At 46.7% G+C, this 27,104-nt stretch overlaps 1 protein-coding gene across 10 annotated transcripts in view; it reads right to left on the reverse strand.

The window, feature by feature from the left end:
- The window catches only part of myo18ab (myosin XVIIIA b), a 159,102-nt gene that overhangs the window by 84,345 nt on the left and 47,653 nt on the right, over window positions 1-27,104 (reverse strand). For 6 of the 10 annotated variants that reach the window (XM_054734256.2, XM_054734257.2, XM_054734263.2 and 3 more), the window contains exons 2-11: window positions 25,016-25,120; window positions 24,611-24,643; window positions 22,709-23,860; window positions 20,582-20,647; window positions 19,218-19,305; window positions 17,157-17,263; window positions 15,840-16,016; window positions 14,754-14,964; window positions 14,371-14,513; window positions 14,187-14,287 (exon numbers count right to left, since the gene is read on the reverse strand). In XM_054734256.2, coding sequence (XP_054590231.2) covers window positions 14,187-14,287; window positions 14,371-14,513; window positions 14,754-14,964; window positions 15,840-16,016; window positions 17,157-17,263; window positions 19,218-19,305; window positions 20,582-20,647; window positions 22,709-23,860; window positions 24,611-24,643; window positions 25,016-25,054 — 2,117 coding nt within the window. In that variant the 5' untranslated portion in view covers window positions 25,055-25,120. The remainder of the gene's footprint in view (window positions 1-14,186; window positions 14,288-14,370; window positions 14,514-14,753; window positions 14,965-15,839; window positions 16,017-17,156; window positions 17,264-19,217; window positions 19,306-20,581; window positions 20,648-22,708; window positions 23,861-24,610; window positions 24,644-25,015; window positions 25,121-27,104) is intronic. The other 4 variants (XM_070543733.1, XM_054734261.2, XM_054734260.2 and 1 more) reach the window with 2 other exon arrangements.

Consider the following 27,104-nt stretch of genomic DNA (forward strand, 5'->3'; position numbering starts at 1 on the left):
TCTCCTGCCTCTCCTACAGCCTCCATCCACTCTGTTGCAGACTGTGAGAACTTTCTGTCTTTCTTTGTGGACAAAGTCAATAAGATCAGATCTAGCATCTCTCCTTCAGCCTTATCGCCGCCTCTCCCGACTCCAACCAGGACCATCATCCTAGATAGCTTTGCTCCTGTTTCTTTGCCTGAGTTAACCAAACTAGTTAACTCTATGAAGACCTCTGCATGCCCCCTCCACATCTTACCCTCATCTTTGTTTAAAAGTGCTTTTCAGTCCATCGGTCCCAGCGAGCTTCTCTGGTCTCTGGTCAGGTCCCTGCTTACTTTAAGAACGCTGTAATCCACCCACTTCTTTAAAAAACCGAGTCTCGACCCCTCTCTCCATAGCAGCTTCAGACCCATCTCTAAACTTCCGTTCATCTCCAAGATCTTGGAAAAGGTTGTGGCTAAACAACTCACAGCTGCTCTTGATGAACATAACATCTATGATAGCTTCCAGTCAGGTTTTCGTAGAGCTCATTCTACTGAAACAGCTCTTCTTAGGGTCTCTAATGACCTTCTGACTCACAGTGATGCAGGGGACTGTTCTGTTCTGGTCCTGCTGGACCTGACTGCAGCCTTTGACACTGTTGACCATCACCTGCTACTGGAGAGGCTGAGAGACTGGGTAGGCCTATCAGGAACTGCTCTGGAGTGGTTCTCCTCTTATCTTTCCGAGCGCTGCTTTTCTGTGGCCGTCTCCAAGTTTAGGTCCTCCACCACCTCTCTTAGCCATGGTGTCCCACAAGGTTCTGTGCTGGGGCCTCTACTTTTCTTCCTATATCTGCTTCCTCTTCAGCACATCCTGAGCTCATTCAAAGGAATCTCCTACCATCTTTATGCAGATGACATCCAACTGTACATCTCCTTTAAGCCCCATGAGATGTCTAAGCTGCAGCTGTTACACACCTGCTTAGACTCTATCAAAACCTGGATGGTGGGAGCTTTCTTCAGCTGAATGAAGATAAGACTGAGATCCTCATCTGTGCCCCAGACAAGCTGGTTCCCAAAGTCAGAGACTCTCTTGGTCAGCTTGCTTCCCACACCAAACCTTCTGTCAGGAATCTTGGTGTGACCTTTGACCCAGCTCTCACCCTGGATTCTCATGTCAGTTCTCTTGTTGGCTCTTCCTTCTTCCATCTCAGGAACGTTGCTAAGCTGAGTCCCATTCTGTCCCGCTCTGAACTTGAGACAGTTCTCCACACCTTCATCTCCTCACGCTTAGACTACTGTAACTCTCTTTTCACGTGTCTGAGCAGAACCTCCCTGAACCGTAAACAGGTGGTTCAGAATGCCTGTGCTCGGCTTCTGACCAAGTCCTCCAAACACACCCACATCACCCCGCTTCTCCTCCAGCTTCACTGGCTGCCAGTTAACTTCAGGGTTCATTTCAAGATCCTGGTTCTGGTCTATGGGGCCTTACATGGACAAGCACCATCTTACATTGGTGATCTTCTTAGTCCCTACACCCCCAGCAGGTCCCTGAGGTCCAGTGACCAAAGCCTACTGGTTGTGCAGCACCAGGCTAGAGGTCAAAGTTGACAGATCATCTGCTGCTGTGGCCCCCAGACTCTGGACCTCTCTCCCCCTGAGCCTGAGATCAGTGGACTCAGTGGTCTCCTTTAAAAAGCAGCTGAAGACTCACTTGTTCAAGCTGGCTTTTGTATGACCTTCTTCACCTCTCTCTCTTTATTCTGCTCTCCCCACCTATTCCACCTTTCTCAGGATCCACTGATTTCCCTCTTTCCTGTTCACTCTCTCTCTTTAATTAATTAATTAACATTTTAATCACAATTGTCTATTTTTTGCTCATTTTAAATATATTTTTAACCATTTTCAAAATTCTTTTTTTTATTTTTACATTTTTTGTTTTTGTGAAACGCCTCGTGATTTTTATCTTGAGAGGCGCTATAGAAATGAAATTTTCTTCTTCTAATTTCCATCGACTGTTTTGCTGGAATGGGGAGGGTTGACTCGCTTATTTTTCTGTCCTGATTGTAAAACCGATCCAGACAACCTACCCGGATCATGCCAGTCACGGGACTTGTTTCGCCCCCTTCTGTTGTAGGCCCAGAGATTTCTGGAGTGGTACGGTTAGGGTGGAGCAGCAACACAGCCCACTAAGCAAAACAAACCTCACAGTTCCTTGTTTGTATTTTCATTAGTTGTACATGAATGTGAAAATCTGCCAGCAAGGTTCGGCCAGCTTCAGAGCTCCATACATTCCTCACCATCATCGCTGAAGTCCACACTCAGGAGGAGCTAGATGGATCTGTTAGGAGGTTCTTTTCTAATTGGATGGCAACCGAAGGATTTGAGCTGACGCTGGAACGGTGTTGGTTAAGGACAGAAACAGACGGAGTACAATTCTTTTTTGTTTCAGAGTGGAAATACGAGAAAATATACAAAGGTGCTGTGCTGGACGCCATTTATAGCGGCAGACTAGCAAACCGAGGCAGCAAGGCAGGCCTGGACTCAGTGACTGCACTCTGGAATCACTTGTGGAGCCTGTTGCTAAGCATTTCTTTTGTTGTCTCTAACGCTGCCATAAAAGCCATGAGTACTGTACACAAAGATGCACATAAAGGCCAGATCAGGACATGTGTCTTAAGTGACTAAAACTTTAGTGATTAGAACACCTGCCTTGCACGCTGTTGCTTTGACCTTACACCATTTCAACTCCCAGTCTCAGCAGTAATTTAATTTTCCTCTTTTTATCTACACTTACCAGTATTACGTTTTCAACCCTTTATTGGTAATCTGTTTAAAATTTAAGGACTAATCTGTTTCTTACTTTCTTTGTTTAACCCTCTCAGGCTCAAAATAAGTTTTGATAAAAGGACAAACTACGAAGTCCTTCAGAGGTACTTCTGAGTTAAAAAGGGCTTATGAAACACGTATGTGGAGTAACCAGGTAGACCGGTTTTAAAGTTGCAAAGCTGCAACACCTGCCTCCAGAGGGTTAACACAGTGTTTCCCAACCCTGGTCCTCAGGATCCCCTCTCCTGCATGTTTTCCATGTCTCTACTTCAGCATACTTGATATACATCAGCTCCTCAGGAGGACATCAAGTGCTGCAGATGCCTGTTAATCACTCATTCATTTGTCAGGTGTGTGGCAGCAGGGAAACACTGATGTTTAAAAGGCAACATGTAAAACACGCAGGACAGTGTGCCATGCGGAACAGGGTTGAGAAACACTAGCTGTTTTTACAGGACCAGAGCGTTTACAAAACGGGATTTGCCACGGCCCCCTGGGGAGGATAAAGGTCGTTTATAAGATCAGACCGTGGCGGTAATGTGGCGCACAATTTTATATAAGATTAGGTGATGGCGGCATAAAGGGGGTATGGGGGCGGTCTGCGCTGCCGCAGACTTCTGTTTATCTTGGACATAACTTGCTTTTTATTGCGATTGAAGCCGTGATCATTAAGTTTTTTTTAACAAGCAGCTCCTAAAGGTGTCTGTCCCCATCAGTCCCTGTGCAGTCTCTGGTGATCTGAGCTTCAGCTCTAACGGAGAGGTTCGTGGAGCGCTGCGGCGCTCCAGTTTGCCATCTCAACTGATTTTGTTCAAAAAACAATCCTTACTGCCCGTGTTTACTTTCATTTTCAATACATTTGTCAGCCGGAGCTCAGCAATAACTCCCCACGTCATCATGACATCTGCCTCTGTTGCGCCAGGGTGCGTACGACAGACCATTACCGCAATATTACTGCCAAGCAAGGCGGAACGAATGCCGCAAAATTTGCGCAATGCCATGCCGGCATGGCGCGTTTATAGACATACCATTACGGTAATATTACACAGATTTGCCGGCATGGTGTGTCTTGTAAAAAGGGCTACTGATTTAGGTGAGCAGAGTAGATCATTGGGACTTCTGTGCTCCGTCCAGAGTGTTGCAACTAAAATGCAAAATAATAAAACTGAAATATAAAAAATTCAATCTGCGCCACCTGGCTAAATAAACTACTGCAGACACCAGGAATCAAACCGGCATCAGGACATGGCAAAACAAGATGAAAGGCAGATGCTTCAACTACTGCTCCACCTTACCTAATACAGCAATTCAATAGTCTAAGACGCAGCTGTTGTACGTGCATTTTGTTGGAGCGGGTATGGGAGGAGCACCAGTGCTGTTTCCAAAGACGTTCGCTTACAGCCAATTCACTTGACACAACGAAGGTACTATGGGACATCACACCTTTGTGAGGCCTGGCTAAAGACGCTTCTAATCATGCCTGTAAAGGCGAATGAGTGTTAGGCTGGGTGGTGGCCCCGCCGTCCACCCACAAGCCCCCAGTGTTGCCTAGCATTTCTCAGTTCTTACGCTCTTCACCTTGCTGATAACATGCAAGTACAGAGAAACTATTGTTAGCTATGCTTTTGAAAAGTTAGCTTAAATGCTCGCTAGTGTTGATTCTGCTGCTTTCTGGACAGCGTTCGCCCATTTTTCGTGGCTCTTTTAGCTCTCTGCCTCAATGCTCTTTCGACAGTTTATGTGCAGCAGCAAATCAACTATCCTGATTAACAAGGTTATAAAAGCTCATAAATGAAAAATCACTTTGATGTGTGGGGGAACTTTTCCAGGCCCTCTTTAGCAGGGTGGGACCGGGAGGAGAGTGCTGTAGCCTTTTAGCTGGAAGCTAACCGGAGCCTGGGGCTAACACTAGCGACATGAAGGTGGGTTGGTTCACCGGCACGTGTCGGAGTCAGCCCGGTAAAAGTGATAAACGACACTGAGCGGACTCACGTTCACATTTGAAACCAGCGCTGATTCCAGAAACCTCAGCACAAAGTGCGTTCGTTGCTCTGAGCCAGCATAACGAACAAGGGAACGGCGCCACTAACTCAGTTCGGGTGTTGCTTTCCAAAAGGGTCTATGTAGGGGGCGGGCGTATTACGTGAAGGGACCCATCTGATTGGCCGCATTTCAGAAGGACTACATTTGATTGGTCAAATAATACTTCGGCGTAAAAAACAGCTGGTTTACTAAAAGTTGATGTATGACACGGATGGAAATGTTTGAACCAAACATTTATCGCCGTTTTTGCCGTGTTTTGCGATGGGCCTATCGCACGTCCTGTTATCGCCATGACGACAATTTTTCGATATATTGTGCAGCCCTAGTCGGGAGGAAACTTCTTTTCTTCTGGTTTGCAGAAGAGCAGCAGAGAATCTCAAAGTGGGCTGGCCTGCTCCTCCGCTGGCCCAAATGAGGTCCATTTTGTTGGTTTTTACCTCCCCATCGAATTGGCTGAGGTCAAAAACTTACCACCACCTTTCCCGGACTTTATGGCCAAGCTTGCATCGTCTTGGGGTAAGCCATTGTCCACCTGCACCAAAGTGTTGAGCTATGGGCAGTTCCTGGACCTTGATGGTGCCGAGAAGTTGGGGTTTGTGAACCTCACCTCAATGGAGCCATCACTGGCAGCTTGTTTGGCCCCAACTGATAACAATGGGGTGAGTGGACCAGCTGTTTTTTTCACAATGCAGTGCAGGTTTTCCAACGCAAAGCTGGAGAGGTTTTACCGGGCCCAGGCCATCTCCGCCCTCGTACTCAGCTCTACCACCATGTTGCAGACCTGCTTAGCAATGTGTTTGGAGGAGCTCTGGTCCCACTCGGCAGCTCGCTGACCCCCTTCATAAACGAGATGTCAGACCAAAGATGATTGGAACTGTTAAACAAGCCATCATCCCGCCTTCCCCGCCACGGACGGCGATGTCGCCAACGACAGTGGTGAGCCCCATTGCTGGTTGCCCGAGCTCTTACCTCCCAGCCAGTCTGTCTGGAGTAAGGGCCCTCCTGCAGGCTCACAGAAACGCTCTGTGAACCGTCAAAAGAAGACTCAGTCATCCTGATCTCAGGACCAAGTTTGTTCAGGACTTGGACTCTGCAGGACTTCCAAGCCTCAGTTTTCAGCGAGTGAAATGGCCATGTTCAGTTGTCGTTCAACCCCTCCAGTCCCAACAGACTTCATTTATTGGCCCAGGTGGGTGAAATTTCCATAGTATTGCACAATGTTTCAATAAAGACTGCTGTTTGCACTCAAAGGAATGTCAATTTGATGTGCCTGAATACTGCATTTGAAATTGGTCACACAAGGCCTTATCAGTGAACAAAGGTTTAATTTTCAACACAACTCCTTTCTGCAAATAACTTCAAATGACGCAGGGGAGGCTGTTTCTCTCATTTGGCTGGAAAACAGCGGCTCTCCACTGTTTGCAGACACGAAGCTTAGAATGTCTGTGAAACACAGTGCCGAGTCCTTCCGGTCTGCTAGAGGGCAGTGGCATCATCATGACAGCATTGAGCAGCCAGCTTACTGCAAACCTTTCTCTGACATGCATGTGCTGTGTCCCCTTGGGTCAAGCGCACTGTCACCATGGGTTACTGCCGGCTACAATTCCAGGTCGGACCACCCAAGTTTGCTGATGTTGTGCACGCTATATTGTGAATGTAGATGCAGTGGTCTTGTTAACTCATTAACTGCCATTGATGAGAAAAGTCATCATTATAAATCTAACCGTTCACTACAGTTGATGAAAAAAGTCGTAGCTTGCATTTTTTTTTACTGTGTTGGTGTCGGAACGAGCCCCCGCACCGTGAGAACAAACATCCCAGCTCTAAAGCCGATCTTCATCCACGTACGTCACGAGTCACGTGATCAGGAAGCAGAAAATCCATGTGTTAGGAGATCGTTTTGGTCCACTGCTGTAAAAAAAATGAGGAGTGAACCAGCAAAGCTTCTGCCAATCACAATTCAACAACGCATTGTGAAAGAACGGATAACGCTCGAGACGTGCGAACTCTTCCTGATGTAAAAGGTGAGTTTAGTCTTTGTTTTGTTAGTTTTGCCTTTGACATCATTATAGAGCGCTACGTTCTGTGACTCTTAAAATAACTGTGAAAACGCTGAAAAACGCTGGCAGTGAATGAGTTAAGAGAGGAAATTCAGACTGTTAACAAAAGGAGCTGTTCGAGCAGTCTCCTTCAAGGAAATAAACAAGGGATAGTAAACCCATTATTTTGTCGTCCTGAAACGAGGAGGAGGGCTTTGTCCCATTCTGGATCTGTGTATACTAAACAAGCATTTGCGCAGGTACAGTTTTTCAAAATGCTAACGCTCAAGCAGCTAACAAACATGATCAGCCCCGGAGATTGGTTTGTTGCGATCAATCTCCATCCACCCACCCATCCATCCATCCATCCATTTTCTGAACCCGCTTTGTCCACTCAGGGTTGCGCGGGGGCTGGTGCCTATCTCCAGCGGTCAACGGGCAATCAGGTGGGGTACACCCTGGACAGAGAGCCAGTCCATCGCAGGGCCACACAGAGACACACAGGACAAACAATCACACACACACACACTCACACCTAAGGACAATTTAGACAGACCAATCAACCTAACAGTCATGTTTTTGGACTGTGGGAGGAAGCCGGAGTACCCGGAGAGAACCCACGCATGCACAGGGAGAACATGCTAACTCCATGCAGAAAGACCCCAGGCCGGGAATCGAACCCAGGACCTTCTTGCTACAAGGCAACAGCTCTAACCACTGCGCAGCCTGCGATCAATCTCACAGATGCATATTACAATTTGGGGATTCATGCTGATCACAGGCATTTCCTGTGCTTTGCGTTCGAAGGGAAAGTCTACAAGTATTTGGTTCTCTCACTCGGACTACGCCAAGTACCTTTTCCAAATGTGTGGAAGCTGCTTTAGCACCTCTCAGAGAGAGGGGTATCTGTGTTCTCACCTACTTGGAAAATTAGGCTCTGGTAGCGAGTTCCCAAGTGCATGCGGAGGCTCATGTTTCCCAGGTTCTTTCTCGCACTGGATTGTCTTCATAAATTACAAGAAGAGCTCCCTAGTTCTGAGCCAGAGGGTTTCCTTCCCCGAACTTGAAATGTGCTCTCGGTTGGCCAGAGCGTGCCTTTCAGATCACTCGATGGCCACGTTTCGCAACCACGTGACCTACTTCTAACTGGCAAAATGATGGAGGCTGCACCCAGTTGTGGTGTCTTAGATCTGAACATGGTTTGGCAGGGTGGCTGTGGATCTGTTTGCATCACGTGAAAAACGCACACTTGTCCTCCTCGACAGACCAGACTGCTTCAATGGGGACGGACACTCTGGCGCATCCTAGGTCCAACGTCCTCCTCTACGTCATTCCTCCAGTGGAGCTAATTTCAGTTGTACTGGGGAGGGTTCACAGGATGAGCATGTCTCTGATTTAGGTGGCTCCTCAGTGGCCCACAAAATCTTGGTAACCCATGGTGGCTCCCCCATCTGGCAGAGCCTTCTGTCTGGAGAAGTGCTGCACCCTCATCCACACTTGTGGAAACTGTCGGCCTGCAGGTCTTCCCCTGGCTGTGGTGGACACCATTCAGGGTTCAAGAGCATGTACCACTAGGGGCCTATATGCTTAAGAGTGGAAGGTTTTTGGGAGTTGTGTTTAAGCAGGTCCGTGGTTCCGTCGCATTGATCCACTGTGGACTTAGTCGTTTTCTACATGAACTACTGGACAAGGGTTTGTCCTTCTCAACTTTGAAGGTCTACTTGTAAGTAATTTCTGCTTGCCATGTGTCTTTTTGACAGGGTCTGCCTGGGGACTCACCCTTTAACTTTATGGTTCTTGAAGGGAGTTCGCAATCTGAGGCCTGTTGTTAAGACTTTCTGTCGCTTCTTGGGACCTTGTTTTGGTTCTAGAGGCCCTCCGTAGTCCTCCATTTAAGCCAATTGAGTCAGTCAACATGAAGTTCCTGCCTTACAAGACAGCCCTGCTCTTTGCCCTGCATCGGCTTGCGGGTAGGGGATCTTCATGCTCTTTTGATTTACTCTTCTTGTCTGCAATTCTCAAAAGATGGGTCTAGGGTTACTCTGCATCCAAATATGTGTCCAAGGTCATCATGCTGACCTTTGGTTCTATGATCATAGAGCTTTCGACTTTCCAATCGTCCTTCTTTTGCCCCTGAGGAGCAGACGTTGCATTGTCTGTGTCCGGTTCGTGCTCTAAAGCCTTATGTGGACTCAGATTTTCCAACTGTTTGTGTGTTTCGCTAATCCCTCCAAGCTTTGTCCAGGCAAAGACTTTCTCATTGGACCGTGAAGGCTGTTTCACTGTGTTAGTGTTAATGGCTGTCAGCTGCCCCACGGGGTCATAGTGCACACCACTAAAGGCAAGGGCACTTCAGGGGCACTGTTTTTAGGCCCCTTTGGTGGCTCATGAAGTTCTTTCTGCTGGGTCTGAGTTGCCGTCTTAGATTGTGTTGTCGGCCCTGGTTGATAACTGCTCATGGGGCTTTTTATATGTCCCATAGTACCTTTGTTGTACCGAGTGAATTGACTGAAAGGAAAGGTTATGCATATAACCACTGTTCCCTGAAGGAGAGGAACGAGGTACAACGCATGGCTGCTCCTTTCGCAGCCTAGCTCGGTGAAGAGCGGCTATCGAAATGCCGGTGATGTCGGGGACTTGTAGGAGGAGGGCGGGACCACCACCCAGTGTCACGCTCATTTGCCTTTACAGGCGTGATTAGATGCGTCTTCAGCCAGGCCCTACGAGGGCGTGATGTCCCATAATGTCTTCGTTGTTCCTCGTTCCTCTCCTTCAGGAAACAGTGGTTATATGCACAAACTAACATTTTCTTCTCATTTGCTCATTTGTCATGGCCATGATGCTTTGTGGGTTATGTCATGATTGGATGGAGCTCAGGCTGGTGGAGGTGGGGTTGACTGAAGCACACCGTTTCATGTCCGGATACAAATACAGGCTGACGAAAATAACTTCAACTAATAAGACATCTCAAGAGTGCCAGCTGTAAGAGTTTAATCATGTGCTGCATCTACTTTTGCTCACAGAGGTTTAAAATGGCATGATTTGGCTCCTTTAAGAGATACAAACTGTTGCTGAGTAAATGTTTTTCACATTGTTTTAGTAGTCTTTGTGCACTCCTGATGGCTTTAAATGGCACAGCTTCCTCTTATGATACAAACTGTAAAAATAACCCTGACATTTAGTGACTTTGCAGATGACACAAACTCAAGCGAAGCATCCCTTTTTAGTTACCGTACATACATTTTTATAAGATCACAGATGACATAACAAAATTCATCATTAATGAAATGATGAAAAGAGCATAACACAGTAATGAGTGTATGATGTAACACACACCCATCACTTCTCGATGGTTTAGAGGAGATACCTTTAATTCAAATCAACTATGACATATACACCATAGAGCCAATGACCCGATGAGTACCAGAGAAGTGTAAAATGGGGCAGCAGTAGCTCAACAGGTTGAGCGGGGTGTCCAGTAATCGGAAGGTTGCAGGTTCGATCCCGGCTCCCCTCTGTCAGTGCGCCCCAGGGCAGCTGTGGCTACATCGTAGCTCATCACCATCAGTGTGTGAATGTGTGTGTGAGTGGATGAAAGTCACACTGTAGTGTAAAGTGCTTTGGAGTCCTTACTCTGAGAGGCGCTATACAAGTGCGGGTTATTTATCATTATTTAAATGTTAAGTGAGACCAAATAGCACTTGGCAGTTTCAGGTTGGTTCTTTATACTTCATGTTCCAAGATGTTTCCTGTTGAACCTTTATAGGATTCACACCATCCCATCTAATCTGATCCAAGCTAAAAATGTTCTGCAGAAACTGTTTCCTACGTTTACTTTTCCTTTTTAGAAGACAAATTAGCAACTTGACCCAATTAGAGCAAACGGATGCTTTCATCTGGAGCTGGAGGCAGACACCAGCAGACCAACAACCAACAAAACTTTATTTCAAAACTTGTTTTGCTTTGAATTTGTTTTAGTTGAGACAAAAGATCAAATGCTTCAATATGTATTATTATGTATGTACATATATTAGGGCATTTGTTTGCAGGAATAACATATAATCTGATCTGTCATCTGTGATCCTGTAGAAACTCAGAATACAGCAGAGAGGATCCAGAATTCACTGGAAGAGACGAGATTTGGAGGAACTCTGAAGAAAATCAAACTAATTCTGAACAATATGTGAGCAAAACCAGTTAAAACCAGCTTCGAGAACAGAAGGTGCTTAGGAAACCTTTGTAACACATCTCCTTTTCCTAGATGAGAAAACATGATGATAAACAATCCAACAGTGCCATCTGCTGGTATGAATCGAAACTTAAATTGTACCTTTAGATATATCTATGGATGGTTGAGGTTTTATCTAAATTACAATCAGTGTTATCAAAAACCTAGAGAGGGATGATGATGATGATGGAGACCAGTGACATATTTATCATGGATGGTGACAGAGGAAGAGGTTGATGAGGATCAAGTGGAGCCAACGCTTCACATAGCCACATCATAACAAGAACGTTTTACTGGGAAAGTACAGAATTCCAGCTGTGAAAAAGATTTTTTGTTCTGTTACAAGTAGTAACATTATACTAGAGATTTTCAGTACCCAGCCCTATTCTGGATTATGGAGAAGCGCTTCTCAGTACGTGTCCCCAAGGATTGTGACTTTATAAAGAAGGAAGGTTAACGAGACACGGGTCAACGAGACGCGGGTTAACGAGACACGGGTCAACGAGACATGGGTCAACGAGACGCGGGTCAACGAGACGCGGGTCAACGAGACACGGGTCAACGAGACACGGGTCAACGAGACGCGAGTCAACGAGACACGGGTCAACGAGACGCGAGTCAACGAGACGCGGGTCAACGAGACGCGGGTCAACGAGACGCGGGTCAACGAGACATGGGTCAACGAGACACGGGTCAACGAGACACGGGTCAACGAGACACGGGTCAACGAGACGCGAGTCAACGAGACGCGGGTCAACGAGACGCGAGTCAACGAGACGCGGGTCAACGAGACGCGAGTCAACGAGACGCGAGTCAACGAGACGCGGGTCAACGAGACGCGGGTCAACGAGACGCGGGTCAACGAGACACGGGTCAACGAGACACGGGTCAACGAGACGCGAGTCAACGAGACGCGGGTCAACGAGACGCGGGTCAACGAGACGCGGGTCAACGAGACGCGGGTCAACGAGACACGGGTCAACGAGACATGGGTCAACGAGACACGAGTCAACGAGACGCGGGTCAACGAGACACGGGTCAACGAGACACGGGTCAACGAGACACGGGTTAACGAGACACGGGTCAACGAGACATGGGTTAACGAGACACGGGTTAACGAGACACGGGTTAACGAGACGCGGGTTAACGAGACGCGGGTCAACGAGACACGGGTCAACGAGACACGGGTCAACGAGACACAGGTCAACGAGACACGGGTTAACGAGACGCGGGTCAACGAGACGCGGGTCAACGAGACACGGGTTAACGAGACACGGGTCAACGAGACACGGGTCAACGAGACGCGAGTCAACGAGACGCGGGTCAACGAGACGCGGGTCAACGAGACGCGGGTCAACGAGACGCGGGTCAACGAGACACGGGTCAACGAGACACGGGCTAACGAGACACGGGTCAACGAGACACGGGTCAACGAGACACGGGTTAACGAGACACGGGCTAACGAGACACGGGTCAACGAGACACGGGTCAACGAGACACGGGTCAACGAGACACGGGCTAACGAGACGCGGGTTAACGAGACACGGGTTAACGAGACACGGGTTAACGAGACACGGGTTAACGAGACACGGGTCAACGAGACGCGGGTCAACGAGACACGGGTTAACGAGACACGGGTTAACGAGACACGGGCTAACGAGACACGGGTTAACGAGACACGGGTCAACGAGACGCGGGTCAACGAGACGCGGGTCAACGAGACGCGGGTCAACGAGACGCGGGTTAACGAGACGCGGGTTAACGAGACGCGGGTTAACGAGGGTCAACGAGACGCGGGTTAACGAGACACGGGTCAACGAGACACGGGTCAACGAGACACGGGTTAACGAGACACGGGTCAACGAGACGCGGGTCAACGAGACACGGGTCAACGAGACACGGGTCAACGAGACACGGGTCAACGAGACGCGAGTCAACGAGACGCGGGTCAACGAGACGCGGGTCAACGAGACGCGGGTCAACGAGACACGGGTCAACGAGACACGGGTCAACGAGACACGGGTTAACGAGACACGGGCTAACGAGACACGGGTCAACGAGACACGGGTCAACGAGACACGGGTTAACGAGACACGGGCTAACGAGACACGGGTTAACGAGACACGGGTCAACGAGACACGGGTCAACGAGACACGGGCTAACGAGACGCGGGTTAACGAGACACGGGTTAACGAGACACGGGTTAACGAGACACGGGTCAACGAGACGCGGGTCAACGAGACGCGGGTCAACGAGACGCGGGTCAACGAGACGCGGGTCAACGAGACGCGGGTTAACGAGACGCGGGTTAACGAGACACGGGTTAACGAGACACAGGCTAACGAGACACGGGTTAACGAGACACGGGTTAACGAGACACGGGTCAACGAGACGCGGGTCAACGAGACGCGGGTCAACGAGACGCGGGTTAACGAGACGCGGGTTAACGAGACGCGGGTCAACGAGACGCGGGTCAACGAGACGCGGGTTAATGAGACACGGGTTAACGAGACACGGGTCAACGAGACACGGGTCAACGAGACACGGGTTAACGAGACACGGGTCAACGAGATAATGGTTAACGAGACACGGGTCAACGAGACACGGGTTAACGAGACACGGGTTAACGAGACACGGGTTAACGAGACACGGGTTAACGAGACGCGGGTTAACGAGACACGGGTTAACGAGACACGGGCTAACGAGACACGGGCTAACGAGACACGGGTTAACGAGACACGGGTTAACGAGACACGGCCACAGATTCCACTGGAAATTAAAAAAAAAGATGCTCCTTGTTTGAATATGCAGGAGGAACAGAATAATGTGATGGTGCAGGTGATTTCTGAAGAACCCGATGTTTTAGGCTCCATCACTGCAGGAAAAACCTTCAGGGACCACTGGTGCAGAGCCAGCAATAAAGGGTTGTCAGCAGCTAATCACAGCAGGAAAAGATGGCGGGTGGATTAACTATTAGATTCTGATTACTCAAAAGGAACATGAACATGTCAGATCAGCATGGAGACAACCCCTGATCTCTACTGGATTTACAGGACAGCCATGAAGAAAGAACACAGTGATCACCTCAGGCTGCTGTCAGCTCCAGCCATCATGTAGTAGAAGACATTGAAGGTGGACTCTGCTTCAGGTCTTCTGATCACCCTCACTTTCTCCAGCAGCATCGTCTACATGAGAAGACCCAACAAAGTTTCTAAATGTTGTAATTCAGCTGTGAGTGTTGAGGATTGATGGACAGGACAGATGTTACCTGGATGGAGGCCGAGGCCACCTGACCCGCCTGGTCAAGATCCAGGGACACCACATGAGAGAAGCGGCTGGCGTTTGTGTTCATAGCAGAGGAGCTGTTACCAAAAGCCTCCAGGATGGTGTAGACCGCCTGCCACTTCTCAGCTGTTTTGCAAAAACCACATTAGCCATTCTGAAGTGTGGCGAGTGAGGATTGATTTTTTTATAAAAAGTAGAAGGCAGGGGCGTGGAGACGTGCAGCAAATCCAAATGTTCACGCTTGCTTCATTTACAACTAAAGCATCTACTGTGTGATTAAAAAGCGTATCGCCTCTGATTGTGCTGCAGTTTGTTAGCTTCAAAAGTTAGAGCAGGACTGTAGGGACTTTACCAGTGAAGGCCTACCAGAGAAGATCTTGCCTGTGCTCCCAGCGATGGAGACAAGGTACTGGACCAGGTGCTGGCAGTTGGTGGTTTTGCCGCTGCCAGACTTGCCCAGTAGAACAATGGACTGGTTCTGTCGGGTAGTGAGCAGGTTGCGATAGGCTGACTGAGCCACAGCGTAGATGTGAGGAGCCGTGTCTTCCCGCCGGCAGCCCTTGAACATGTGCATCACCTGTTGGTGCAGCAAAAGGTAAACAAAGAACAGGTTAAAGAGCACAAAGCAACGAGCAGATCACCAGAGAGGTTGTTCAACAGGAGATCCATCATAATCCTGAATGTTTGTGACAAATATCAGCTCATTAGACCAGATTGATGAGCTAACAGCTAGTCTGAGTGCTGTGTCAAGAGAAAGTGCCGCCATCTTAAAAAAATAAATAAATAATAATAATAACAATAATAATGCACATTTGTATAGCGCTTTTCTACGTCAGGAACTCCAAAGCACTTATCGGTGCACCCATTCACACACAGGTGGTGATGAGCTACATCGTAGCCACAGCTGCCCTGGAGCACTCCGACAGAGACAAGGCTGCCGGACACAGGCACCGCCGACCCTCGAACCGCCAAAAGCAGACAAGGAAGGTGAAGTGTCTTGCCCAAGGACACAAAAACTGACACCTGAGCCTAGGCTTGAACCAGCAACCCACTGACAGAGCGAACTTCTAACCTCTGAGCCAATAAAGTATTTAATTACACAAACATCATTTTACAAGGCTGAATTCAACCTTTCACCTCACATTTTATGGCTGATCTGTCTCTTTGGTCCTGACATTCCTGCCTTAACTGCTATTAAATGCTTGAAACTGGAGCCGTTATTCCTTCAGTTTTCCATCTCCAGTGTGGAGGATGCACACAAGTCCAATGAAGCAGTCCAACCTTCTCTGAAAAAGCTACCTGATAAACAGGAGGTTCACAACAAGTCAAACAGATTTGATCAGATCTTCACAAAGTCACTTGTGAGTTTGAGCTAAACGCTAAGCTAGCAGCACCACCACTGTGTGGCTCCACAGCAGCAGACTCGGCCTGTCCTGTTCGTGTCCCTCTCACCTTCTCAGAGTACATGGAGGGTGTGCTGAGAGGGTTGATCACCACCATGTTGGGTCCAGCGAACGAATGGATGAGGTTTCCTCCGTAGCGCTGCCTCAGGCAGTGCATCACACTGGACTCATTCAGGTAGAGCAGTGAAGCCAGGTCTTCTGATCGGTCATATGATGGAGGATTAGCCTGCACATAAACACAAACACGTCAAAAACAGCCGAGGCTGCAGTGGCTGAGTAACTAGCTGACTGGGCAAAAACTCAAATCCACTCTTAACTGTAGAGCTCTCATTCGTTCATTTTTCTACTGATCTGCTCTGGTCTCCAGTATGAATACATGAATACCTTTAGAGTCATTGCCAGTGGGGGAAAAAGCTCTAGCACTCCTGTTATAGAGGGAAGAAGTTTATCGGAGGAGTAGGGCGGGAAATGGCAGGATTTCGAGTTTGATTCATTAATATTCGTGAAAAACGTATCGCCTGATTGGCTAACAACACAAACCTTCCGCTAATGTTCTTTCTTATGTAAAAAGTGTAACACTGATGTTTTCTCTCACAAAAACAAGTTCAATTCAATTCAAAAATACTTTATTAATCCCAGAGTTCTGCCATGTGTTGGAGCCGCCAATGCTACCAGTTAGCTTCTCCTAGCCGAGACGTGCTCTGCTCTCTCCTGGCCACTAAATCTATACAGCCAGTCAACTAGAACATGAAAGGTGGGCGGGGCCATGAATGCTAATTTTCCCTGTGACATAGAAAAGACTGGCTTTGTCTGACAAAAACTCTTAACTACTTATTTTCCACAGAAAATGTTTAACTTTGTGCATAATCAGGTAATAGATCTAGTTAGTAATAAGGTTGAAGGTTCAAACCCTTGCTGTGGCCTTTCTGCTGGAGTTAGCATGTTCTCGCCATGCAGGTGTGGGTTTCTCTGGGTACTGGGTTAACCGGCGACTCTAAACCGTCGCTATAAGTGTGAGTGAGTGTTTGAGTCGGTCTGTCCCTGTGAGGGACTGGAGACCCGTCCAGGGTGTTCCCCACCTCTCACAATGAGCCTTAAAGGAAGAAGATAATGAATGAAACTCAGTAGCACCAGGCAGCCTCTTACTATGTGATGCCGCCGGTGGCAGTCTGCATCCAGAAAGCTCTACAGCGACTGTTTAATAATGGGAAATCCTATACTATATAAATACTATATAAAAACTTTAAAATCCTTATGAATCATAACCGTTTGTAAACAAATCAAAGGAAATCATTGGAACACTAAATAAATAGCCTGCAATCATGTCACAGTTTAAATCCTGTAATGAACTCAGTGGTATTCCCACCTTTTCTATGTCATCTTCATCCACATCCAGTATTGTCCCATCATGCTCCAGTTTGATTTTCACCTTTCCCTCTGGCAGTGAGCCAGACTCTGCCTTCATCACGGTGGCTGAAGATAGAAGATAAAAACGTATTAAACAGCTGTAGCAGGAAATAAACCTAATCAGAGCACAGGCTGACCCTACAGGCTGAACCTGCGTAGGCAGAAATGAGACTAAATCTATGAAAGGATAAAAACCTGCACCTCACATGAAACCATTCTATAGTCCTTTTGGGTTTTCTCTCCTTATAATCACATTTTATGTCTTTTAGTCGGAGTGGATTAAGATCTGGAGTCTATGTGTGCGTCTGCAAGTTCTCTGGATGTGGTTCCTGAAGCAAAGGCGCACACGAACAAGGAGGCACTAACTTTAGGTTAATTTGTGATTCTAGATTGGCCTAAAATGAGTTGTGTGTGGAACCACCGCATGAGGACAGACTGCTGAGAGGAGCACAAAGCAGTCTCGGCGAGACAGTACGAAGCAGTGCTTCATATCAGAGTCTCCAAAGCAACACAGCAGCTCACAGCCGCCTTTGCTTACTAGCTTAGGGACAACACCACGGACTTCTACGCATGTCTTCTGCCCCGCCCACATGCTTGGAGACATCCACATTCCTGAGAAGTCTGCATGAACCACAGACATACGACATGGGAGGAAGCAGAAATGGCTGTGATGAAATCAGCTCATGCAGGGACACCAGACAAAGCTAACCATGTTAGCTGAATAGAGAACAGCTAGCTGAGTAACCATCCTGCAGAGGAGAAAGAGCCGATCAGAAATAAAAAACCTTTTTGTTTTATTCTGACAAGAGGACGATCATTCAGTGCATCTTGGCTTGGACAATCTTCTGCTGTTCACCATCTTGCCACCAAAGTCCCCCAGGGCTCTGCACTAGGACATCTTCTATTTGCCACATACACCGCCTCACAGGGTGAGATCATCCGATCACATGGCTTCTCCTACCACTGCTATGCTGACGACACCCAGCTCTGTCGTTTCTGTCGGAGGGTCCACACGAATCTCGGACTGTCTCGCTGACATATCAGGATGTAGGAAATCCCACCATCTCCGACTCAACCTCTCTAACTGAATTACTTACGTATATCCCAGCAAAACCATCCATACAACACAATATCTCAATCCATAATGCTTCCCTGTCTCTGGCTCCTTCAAAGGCAGTTCAAAATGTGGGTGTTGTGACTGATGACGTCTGCTAAATACATAAACATAAAGAAGAATGCTGGATTTGAGACTATACCCTGCTATCTGCATAACAGGTAGTGAGAAAAGTAAAATTACCGTAACTGCTTATGAGGTCTGAGCTTTTTAGGCTAAACTAATTACAGGTTTATTCTGAAGGCTCCTGTTCTTCCTGCACGTTTTCATGAGGCTGACCTGATTTAACGTTTTATGTTTGCTGTAAAAATGTGATGGATGAGCTGAAAATGTCAAAGAGAACTTTGTGTTAAAAGTGTTTTTGTCATATATGTGAACCTACTTGCATGTGTTGCACACCTGTTTTACTGAAGACTCCACCCAGGTCAAACATGTACAGGTGAAACTGGAAAAATCTGCAGGTGTTCTTGATTCATCAGCTGATTAGAGTCTTTGAGTCTAGAATATTGAACCTTTTCCCAATATTCTAATGGTCTGAGATTCTGAAAGTGTGGTTTTCATCAGCTGTAAGTCATGATCATCCCACTAACAACAAATAAAGGCTGAAATATCTGGATTTGCATGGAATGAGTCTGTCTCCTAGATTAGTTTCACCTTTTAGGTTGAATTAGTGACATAAATTAATGTTTTCACCGTTTTCCAGTTTTTAAAGTTTCACCCAAATGCACCAAAACAGGTTATTATAAAATGGTTACAATATTATAATATAGTACGATATAGCATTTGAAAATAAATGCATCATTTGTGAAACTGTCTCAATAACCACAGCTTGGGAAACACAAATCCCTTTTCACATTCGTAATAATGAAATAGTTGGGGAGATGCACAGGCAACAGGGTCTCTCACCCAGAGAGAAGCCATCTTTGTGAATGAGCCAAACTTTCTCTGATCCGTACCACGCCTGCTCCGCTGCAATCTGCTCCTCAGACTTCACCTGAAAACACAAAAACTCAAATGAACAGACAGAAGTAAAAATTATCCCCATAATGTCACACTGCATTCATTAGACTCAGTTCAACAGCAGCACACACGAATGTTTAAAAAACAACTCATCAAGATGCCAGTTCACCGTGTGTGTGTGCGTGTGTGTGTGTGTGTGTGTGTGCGTGCGTGCGTGTGCGCGTGCGTGCGTGCGTGTGCGTGTGTGTGTGTGCGTGCGTGTGTGTGTGTGCGCGCGCGCGTGCGTGTGTGCGTGCGTGTGTGTGTGTGCGCGCGCGTGCGTGTGTGTGTGTGTGTGTGCGTGCGTGCGTGTGCGTGTGTGTGTGTGCGTGCGTGTGTGTGTGTGCGCGCGCGCGTGCGTGTGTGCGTGCGTGTGTGTGTGTGCGCGCGCGTGCGTGCGTGTGTGTGTGTGTGTGTGCGTGTGTGTGTGTCCAGTGGATGCATATGAAAGAAAAATAAAGAATAAATAGCTAGCATGCTAAAAACAACAGGGATGTGAAAAACAAACAAGGGATGCCCTGATCGAGGAATATTGCAGTACTGTTTAATATAGCAGCACACATCTGATCCTGACCAATTCTCTATGATTTTACACCAGCAGCAACTCTCTACTCAGAGGAAGGAACCACATCTGTCAAGAGCTCAAGGAGCCCAACAACCAATTAGAATACTGGGAGCACCATCACCTGTAAATAAGTTTTACTCTGATTACTTTCACTTAAATGTGAGTAAAGTAAAATCTGCAGACATGAGATGAGCTGGTTTTCTCTCCTCCATCAGTAATGTAGATGACCAGAACCTCACACACTGCTGCCTTCAGAGGCTGCTTTCCACTGAATCCATAAACATTGTTGATGAACTCTTTAATATTACAGCCTGGTCATGTGTGCCACCTGCCCACAGTGGTGCTTAACAATAAGGAGCAAACACAAACAATGACTGTTGTTTAAGATGTGTGCAGGAACAGTAAGATCTGTGTAGACCCCTGACCCTAACCCCGCTACACGATATTGATACCTAGCAAATAAATCCCTGATGCTGAATGAATCAGATCAGTACTGGGGACAAGAACTTCTTGATCAGGACACCCCTAAATAAACTAAGAACAGGTTAGGTCACGACTACTGACCACGTAAGTGCAACTGAATTATTAATAATGTGCCCCAAAACACTAGTTTGAATGCTAGGAGACAGAACAGAGCACAAAGCACGCCACAGTGGAGGGTGATCATGGTGGTGGATTGATGAGTCGGACACACAGCAGACCACACCTGGGGTTGCTTAGCAGCAACATGAGCGGCCTGGAAGCGGGCGAAAGAATCCTCTTCCACCGATCCCTGAAGGACGTGCCAGCAGTTAAGAGGTCAAAGGGCACAGTTATATATGAGCAAGACATTACAGAGTCACACTGAAATAAAAACACAAATGTTGAGCATGAAGCATTGTCTGCATCAAGGAAGCATTTGCCTTCAAATAGTGCATAGGACAGTCATAAATGTTCCACCAGCGCACGTGAGGGGGAGACCTCAGCTCAGTGCGGACTTCATGCTTTAGGGTTCGTCTCTTTTTAGTCACATTTTGTTGCCCGACATGAACATCCAAACGTTTCGGATGTTGCTTTCATTTTCAAGCTGCTTTCCTTTGTTTGTCAACAAGCTCCAACCTCTCTGGGGAGAACAACCGTCTGACACTGGTGGCTGACCTACCACAAAACATGCTAGTTAGCATAATGTAGCTTTAATTGGTTTACTGTAAATTCAACACGACAGACAACCAAGTTAGCTACATAAACAGCATGATAAAATGTGACAAGCGTGATCATTATGCCTACATGTGGCACATCGAGTCACTCGGTGTTGTTTGGTTCTGATAAACTTTAGTTCACAGCATGAATGTTTGGTGCTCAGCAGTGACGTGAAGCGCTTGTTTACCCGACAGGTACTTAAAAGGGTCAAAGCCATCCCAAAGCCTTCTTTGGCACAGCTTTGTAAGCAGGCAGCAAACTGTAGTGTGTTATTCAGCCAGAAGGGGGCAGCAGTGTTACACAGAGAAGTAATTGAACCAACAACATAGGGATGAGGAAGAAAAGTTGTATTTTTTGGGTTTTACACACCTTATTGTAAATTTGACAAGAACCGATAGAAAGTAACTGATACATGCTTCTGTAGAAAACAACATGGCTGTTAGGGTCACAGAGGCTCAGGATATAGACTCTTCTTGAGTGAGGCCAGATTCATCAGGTGTAAGGTGTGTGGCGGTTTCATTAAGGCTCGCGTCGGTTACCCGACACGTTCGTGTCAGCGTGGCTCACACTGCCCTGCAGCCATCTCAAGTTTCAGTATGTTGTTGATCCGTCAACCAGCAACAGCTCACTCACTGTTTAGGTGGCCTGACACAAACACTACTAATGACTTCACGTTTCCTTTCTGTGAGCTGCGTTAAGTTACCGCTAGACACTGTTCATCTCCTCACTTCTGTTGCACCACAACCCACGGGCCCTAAACAAACACACCACTGAGCAGAAAGAAAAGAAAACCCAGAAGCACAACAACGACTGAACGGTTAGAGGCGTAAAACTATTAGAGCAAACATAAAGAGGAATACTGAAATAAATGATAGGTAAACAAACCCAAGCAGTGCTAGTAAAACGCTGTCAAATGTCAGTAGAAATGTTAAACAATAGTTTTCATCACGTGTCTAGTGAGCTATTTGACTCCAACGCGGTGTCAAGGAATCCTAGTTTAGGCTGAAGACGGTCTCAGTTCAACGCTTTTTACAGCTTCAGGATATGTTACATCACAGAGCTCGGGTCAAACTCCGCTGACATCAGGATGTGTACACAACTGTCAGACAAAGTACCACACTGAAAAAACATGGCTGTAAATGGGACCTTTCACCAATGGAAGCATGTGGAGATGCTTCGGCCATCTTTATTTACGTGGATGAGAAACACACACAGATGAGTCACCACATATCAGAACCAAGATGCTGCCCAATTCACAACCCAGCTGAAAAACCATGCTAAGCAAATAAGACCCGGCACTGACCAGAGCCCCCAGACACACTCCAACTCCCTTCACGCTACTGAGACACGGAAAACCAACCCCGACTGTTTCAGACTTGAGGCTAAACTCTCTCTGGAAAACGTGTCTGAGAGCTGAACTGATAAACAACCCAACAGACTAAAACGTTAGCTTGTTTGTGAAAAGGGTCATCTGAGGTACTTGCATCAATAATCATTTATCTCTCACAGTTATCTCAGTATGAGCCTAACATTTGCCATGTCTGGTGCATCAAACAATCAAAACACACTTTTGTGTTATTTGGGTTTGTTGTAACATGCGTTCCAACATGCCATGCACCAGCGACACACAACGTGCTAGATGAGGCCACTGTACCTCCTGTTGACTGGCAGCAGAAGGGGGTCCTGGTGGAAAAGACTGTGGAACTTTACAGGGAGGAAGAAGATGCGAGCTGGCGCCACCTGCAGGTGCAGGGGCACTGCCGTCTGGGCTGGATCCTGATGGTGGTGGGAGTGAGGACTTGGGTGGAGGCGGGTGAGCTGAAGGAGCTTTTGAAACGGTGAGTTTTGTGGTAGCTGCAGGTTTGGGTGCAGATTTAACACAAGGATGTAAAGTCAAGGGTGTAGACTTGGGAGGTGGAATAAAGCCCACCACCGATGGAAGAGACGAAGGTCGGACAGTATTTAATTTGGAAGAAGTTTGAGTTGAGTCTGACGAGACTGGATCTAAAGTGGAGAGACTACGGATACTTTCCTGTGATGGCTGAACCGTTTTAACCTCCTTTTTGTTTTCTTCCAAATGAACTTTTCTTTCATCATCGTCTTGCTTCCCCATCTCCACTTTTCCTGGTCGTCCATCCTTGTGTATTTGAGGATAAGGCTCTCGTGTCCTGCCCCTAACCTTAAGGTTTGTTAGTCCTTGCATTAGGTCCTCTTTGTTTTCCGTTTTGATATTATTATGCTTAAACGAGAACCCTGACACTGACTGGGCTTTGGGCACAGATGCTGTCGATGGAGCTGAAGCGTCTCGGACCCGTTCGACGTTAAGCTTGCCTGCCTCTGGAGCTTTGGCTGATTTTTGCATTGGCACCTTAACTTCATCCTCTTCTGAGGGTAAGACCTTCCTGACAACACGACGAACCACCTTCACAACTTCCTTACAGGTGAGACCTTGTTCATCTACAGAATCCATTGAGTTGGTGGGAATGCTTGAAGAATTTGCATCACCATGGACCTGGCTTTTGCCAGCTGTCCCATTTAGCTCTTGCCTGTGGTTGTAGACTGGACTCAGAGGTGCTTGTGAAGATTCAGGGTTCTTGAACTGAGCTGACATCTTCAGCAAAGGTTCAGGACTTTTGAAGCGTTCAGGAACTTTATGAAGTGTCTTGGATTTTGGTGAAGGACTCCTGGCCCGGCCCGCTGATTGGACAGTGGGGACAGATGGAGGACTTTTTGCCCTGAACAACCCTCTGCCGGGATCTAAAGCTGGTACGGACATGGCTCGGCTTGCCAACCCATCAACCTCTGACTAATCACAAAAGAAAAACACGAGGTGTGAGGATGGATTGAGTGGTAAGGTCTACTGATCAAAAGTGGTCATTGAACAGCGTGCTTCGGATACCAACTAAGCCTGCCTAAACAGGACTTTGTTTATAAAGGAAAGACGTGTCTGACTTAGCTAAACTCCAACTCGTATGCTGCGTCAGACGGGCTTGGCAGACTGACTAACACCACCCTTGAACTGAACAAAAAGAGGCTTCTTGCTGAGATTAGCTCACTACTCAAAGAGCCTTCTGTTGGAAGTCCGATTTGGCTGCTGACAGCACTACCACTTCTCTAATGATGGAAATGACGCACAGCTGTCTCTTTCACATGCAGGCCTCATTTCAAATTCTCCCACAACAGATATTTTCACCTTATATTGACGCACACAGGGACACATAAACACAGATATATACTAACATCAATAATAAGAAACTGATGGACTCCAGCCAACTACAACTGGAAATGTTTGGTGAATAGACCAGACAGCACCTAAAGTCAGAGACCAAATGAGTCAGCTCACATGAACGCTCACAAGCAAGAGCTTTACGAGAAGTTTGGATGTTTTTTTTACTTGAACCTCGGGCAGAAGAAAGTATTACTGATAGAAGAAAGTTGCAAAATGAAGTCTGATTTTGAAGAATAAACTATTCTGATAAATATTTGCGGGGAATCTGTAGTCAAAGACTTGTGATTTTCCAAGTCTAATTGTGAACATCAGAACATTTCTACTTACACTTTTGCTGCCCACTTTGTTCTCTTCTTTGATCTAAATCGTTGACACAAAACATGAAACCAGATCAAAACCTCCCACCACATCAAACTGTTGATCACAACCTGAGTCAAACATGCAAGGTGTCTACAAACCATGGTAACACGTGTCAGCACGGCAAACCAGGAATAAAACTCCATTTGGTGCAAAGTTTCTTTCATCACACTTACTGCACCCCAACTATCACACAGAACGCACCACATCACTCAAAGCATTGCTAGCATGACGGTTTGACTGGGTGGAAATCATAACTGAAGGCTGGAGGAAAATCCTTCATTCGTGCATATGTTATAAGCAATGTGCTTGTGTCAAACACCAACACACCATGCATGGTAAGGGTACTTCATGAAATGTCCAAATGAAACTTCCCTTTTGTTCCCAGAAGGAAAAGCGAGATGAGAATGCCATGTTGTTCTGCTGTCATGGGTTGTGATGGTCAAGATGAGTATAGGAGGAGAAAAGGGTGACGTAGAGCTAGAAGAGGATGAACGGAGAGATTATACAGAATGGAAGCGTGAGAAGATTTAGTCAAACTAAACCTGGTAAAAAAAATGTAAAAGGGAAAAAAGATAAAAAACAGCAGCATCAGCTCCTGCCTGAATTAAACACCACAGCTTAACTCACAGCTCTTTAGGTGGAACAACTCTAGAATGTACGGACATCACCGTAGGCTTTGAGAATCCCTACCGGCTCACCTGGATGTGGCTGGAAAAGGTTATGGATAACCAGGATGCGCAGCAGATTGTGTGTGTGGCCAGGGAGGAGTGACAGATATCATGGCAGGGAGCAAAGATCGTGTTTTTTTTTCTAGATTATTCACAACAGACCGTGGATTGGAATGTGACCTTTAAACAAACTCAGATCTGAGAGGGAAAGGACTGGAGTGGAGTACTCGCTGCGCTTCCTGGGACTGAAGACTTAAAGCAGCATATAGATATTTATAGTGTAGAAGAGTTTAGAACTTCCTGGTGGATCATTCTGTTCCTGACCATGACCAAATAGATGTTGCTGGGACACTGGCGGCAGAAACGCGCCCCGACGATTAACAACAATGGTTACACTGGCAGCTTGTGAAAAAGGGACAATTGGATAAATCATCTGATGACTATAACTGCACTTGGTCTTGTTTTACCAGTTGGCGCTCTGTCTCATGATGTAAAAGGGTATGTGGTTAAGTGGTTAGTGTGGGGCTCGGTGTGTGTAAAACACATAATAAAATAAGTGTTGTTATTTTAGTTTTGTTCTAAAAGTTTACATAAAAATGTTGATTACAAAAAATGACCCAAACTTTAGGTCTTTACTGCATAAATAATGTTTTCTGTCAAGCAGCATGAGCACCGTCCTTCTTATGTATTAGATGTATGGTTGCCAAGTGACTGAAACATCTGGAATGCTATTTAGTTAGAGAAGACCAAAGCATAGTTGCTGATGCCAGCATGGTAGTGGAAGAATGATGATTTGATAACTTTCCAGCCATTCAGTCGATCTGCAAACTCTTCTGAATACCAAAGTATTCTAGAGTCCAACGACGGCTCATAGGTGTTACGGCTGAAGTTTGGACCCAACAGGGTCATAAAGGACAGCAGACCTCTCAGTAAAAGAACACCCAGGTGGGGAGAAGGGTCCAGATCTCAACCTGACTGAAATGCTCAGAAACAGAACCTTTGCGGTTATTGTACAAGAACTTAAAGAAATTAGTAAAGGCCTAAAGGCACAGTGTGTAATATTTTTACTTGTTTACTATCAAACTCTGTGTATCACGTTCACAAATGTGTCCTTTCTCACCAAACTTTACTCTAAATATTCCCGTTAGCTTAAAGTTTTCCCTTTTTACATAAACTGTGGTCGACGCTCCATAGTCATGTGCCATCTTGAAATACCGTAGCTGCTTAGGGACATAATGCCCTGTGTGTATTACTTTGCTATAAAAGTTTTAATCCCTCTCAACGTCGTGTGGGGTTGGCGCCCGTTCTCTTCTTGGCAGCCCTGCTGGTTAGGGCAAATTCTACTTCTTCCCCTTGGGAGGCTTGCCCTGCTGTAACCACATGTGATCGCTGGATTGAAAGCTGGAAGTTGTTTATAATTCTCCGGTGAACAAACAGCCGTGGGGGAGGAGGGGACGAGTGATGCAGCAGATGCGTTAGAGGCGACACTGGAGTGAGAAGACACAGCTGTTGCAAATGTCTGATCATACCCGTTCTACATGTATTAACACACACACACACACACACACACACACACACACACACACACACACACACACACACACAGGAATCAAATCCCTGAGAGACACGCTGGCTGAAGAAGCAGCAACAACATGCAGACAGTTGAACGCTGTTGTGTGGTGTTTTCTGCGTGTGACCCCTGAAGTCAACACTACAGTGTCTCCCTCTCCCCCGCAGACGTGCGAGCAGTGCACAATGACACACTGGCTATTTGGGGCTTTCACATCTGGGCT

Source organism: Nothobranchius furzeri, chromosome 13 (genome assembly GCF_043380555.1).
Source record: "Nothobranchius furzeri strain GRZ-AD chromosome 13, NfurGRZ-RIMD1, whole genome shotgun sequence".
NCBI classification, from domain to species: domain Eukaryota; kingdom Metazoa; phylum Chordata; class Actinopteri; order Cyprinodontiformes; family Nothobranchiidae; genus Nothobranchius; species Nothobranchius furzeri.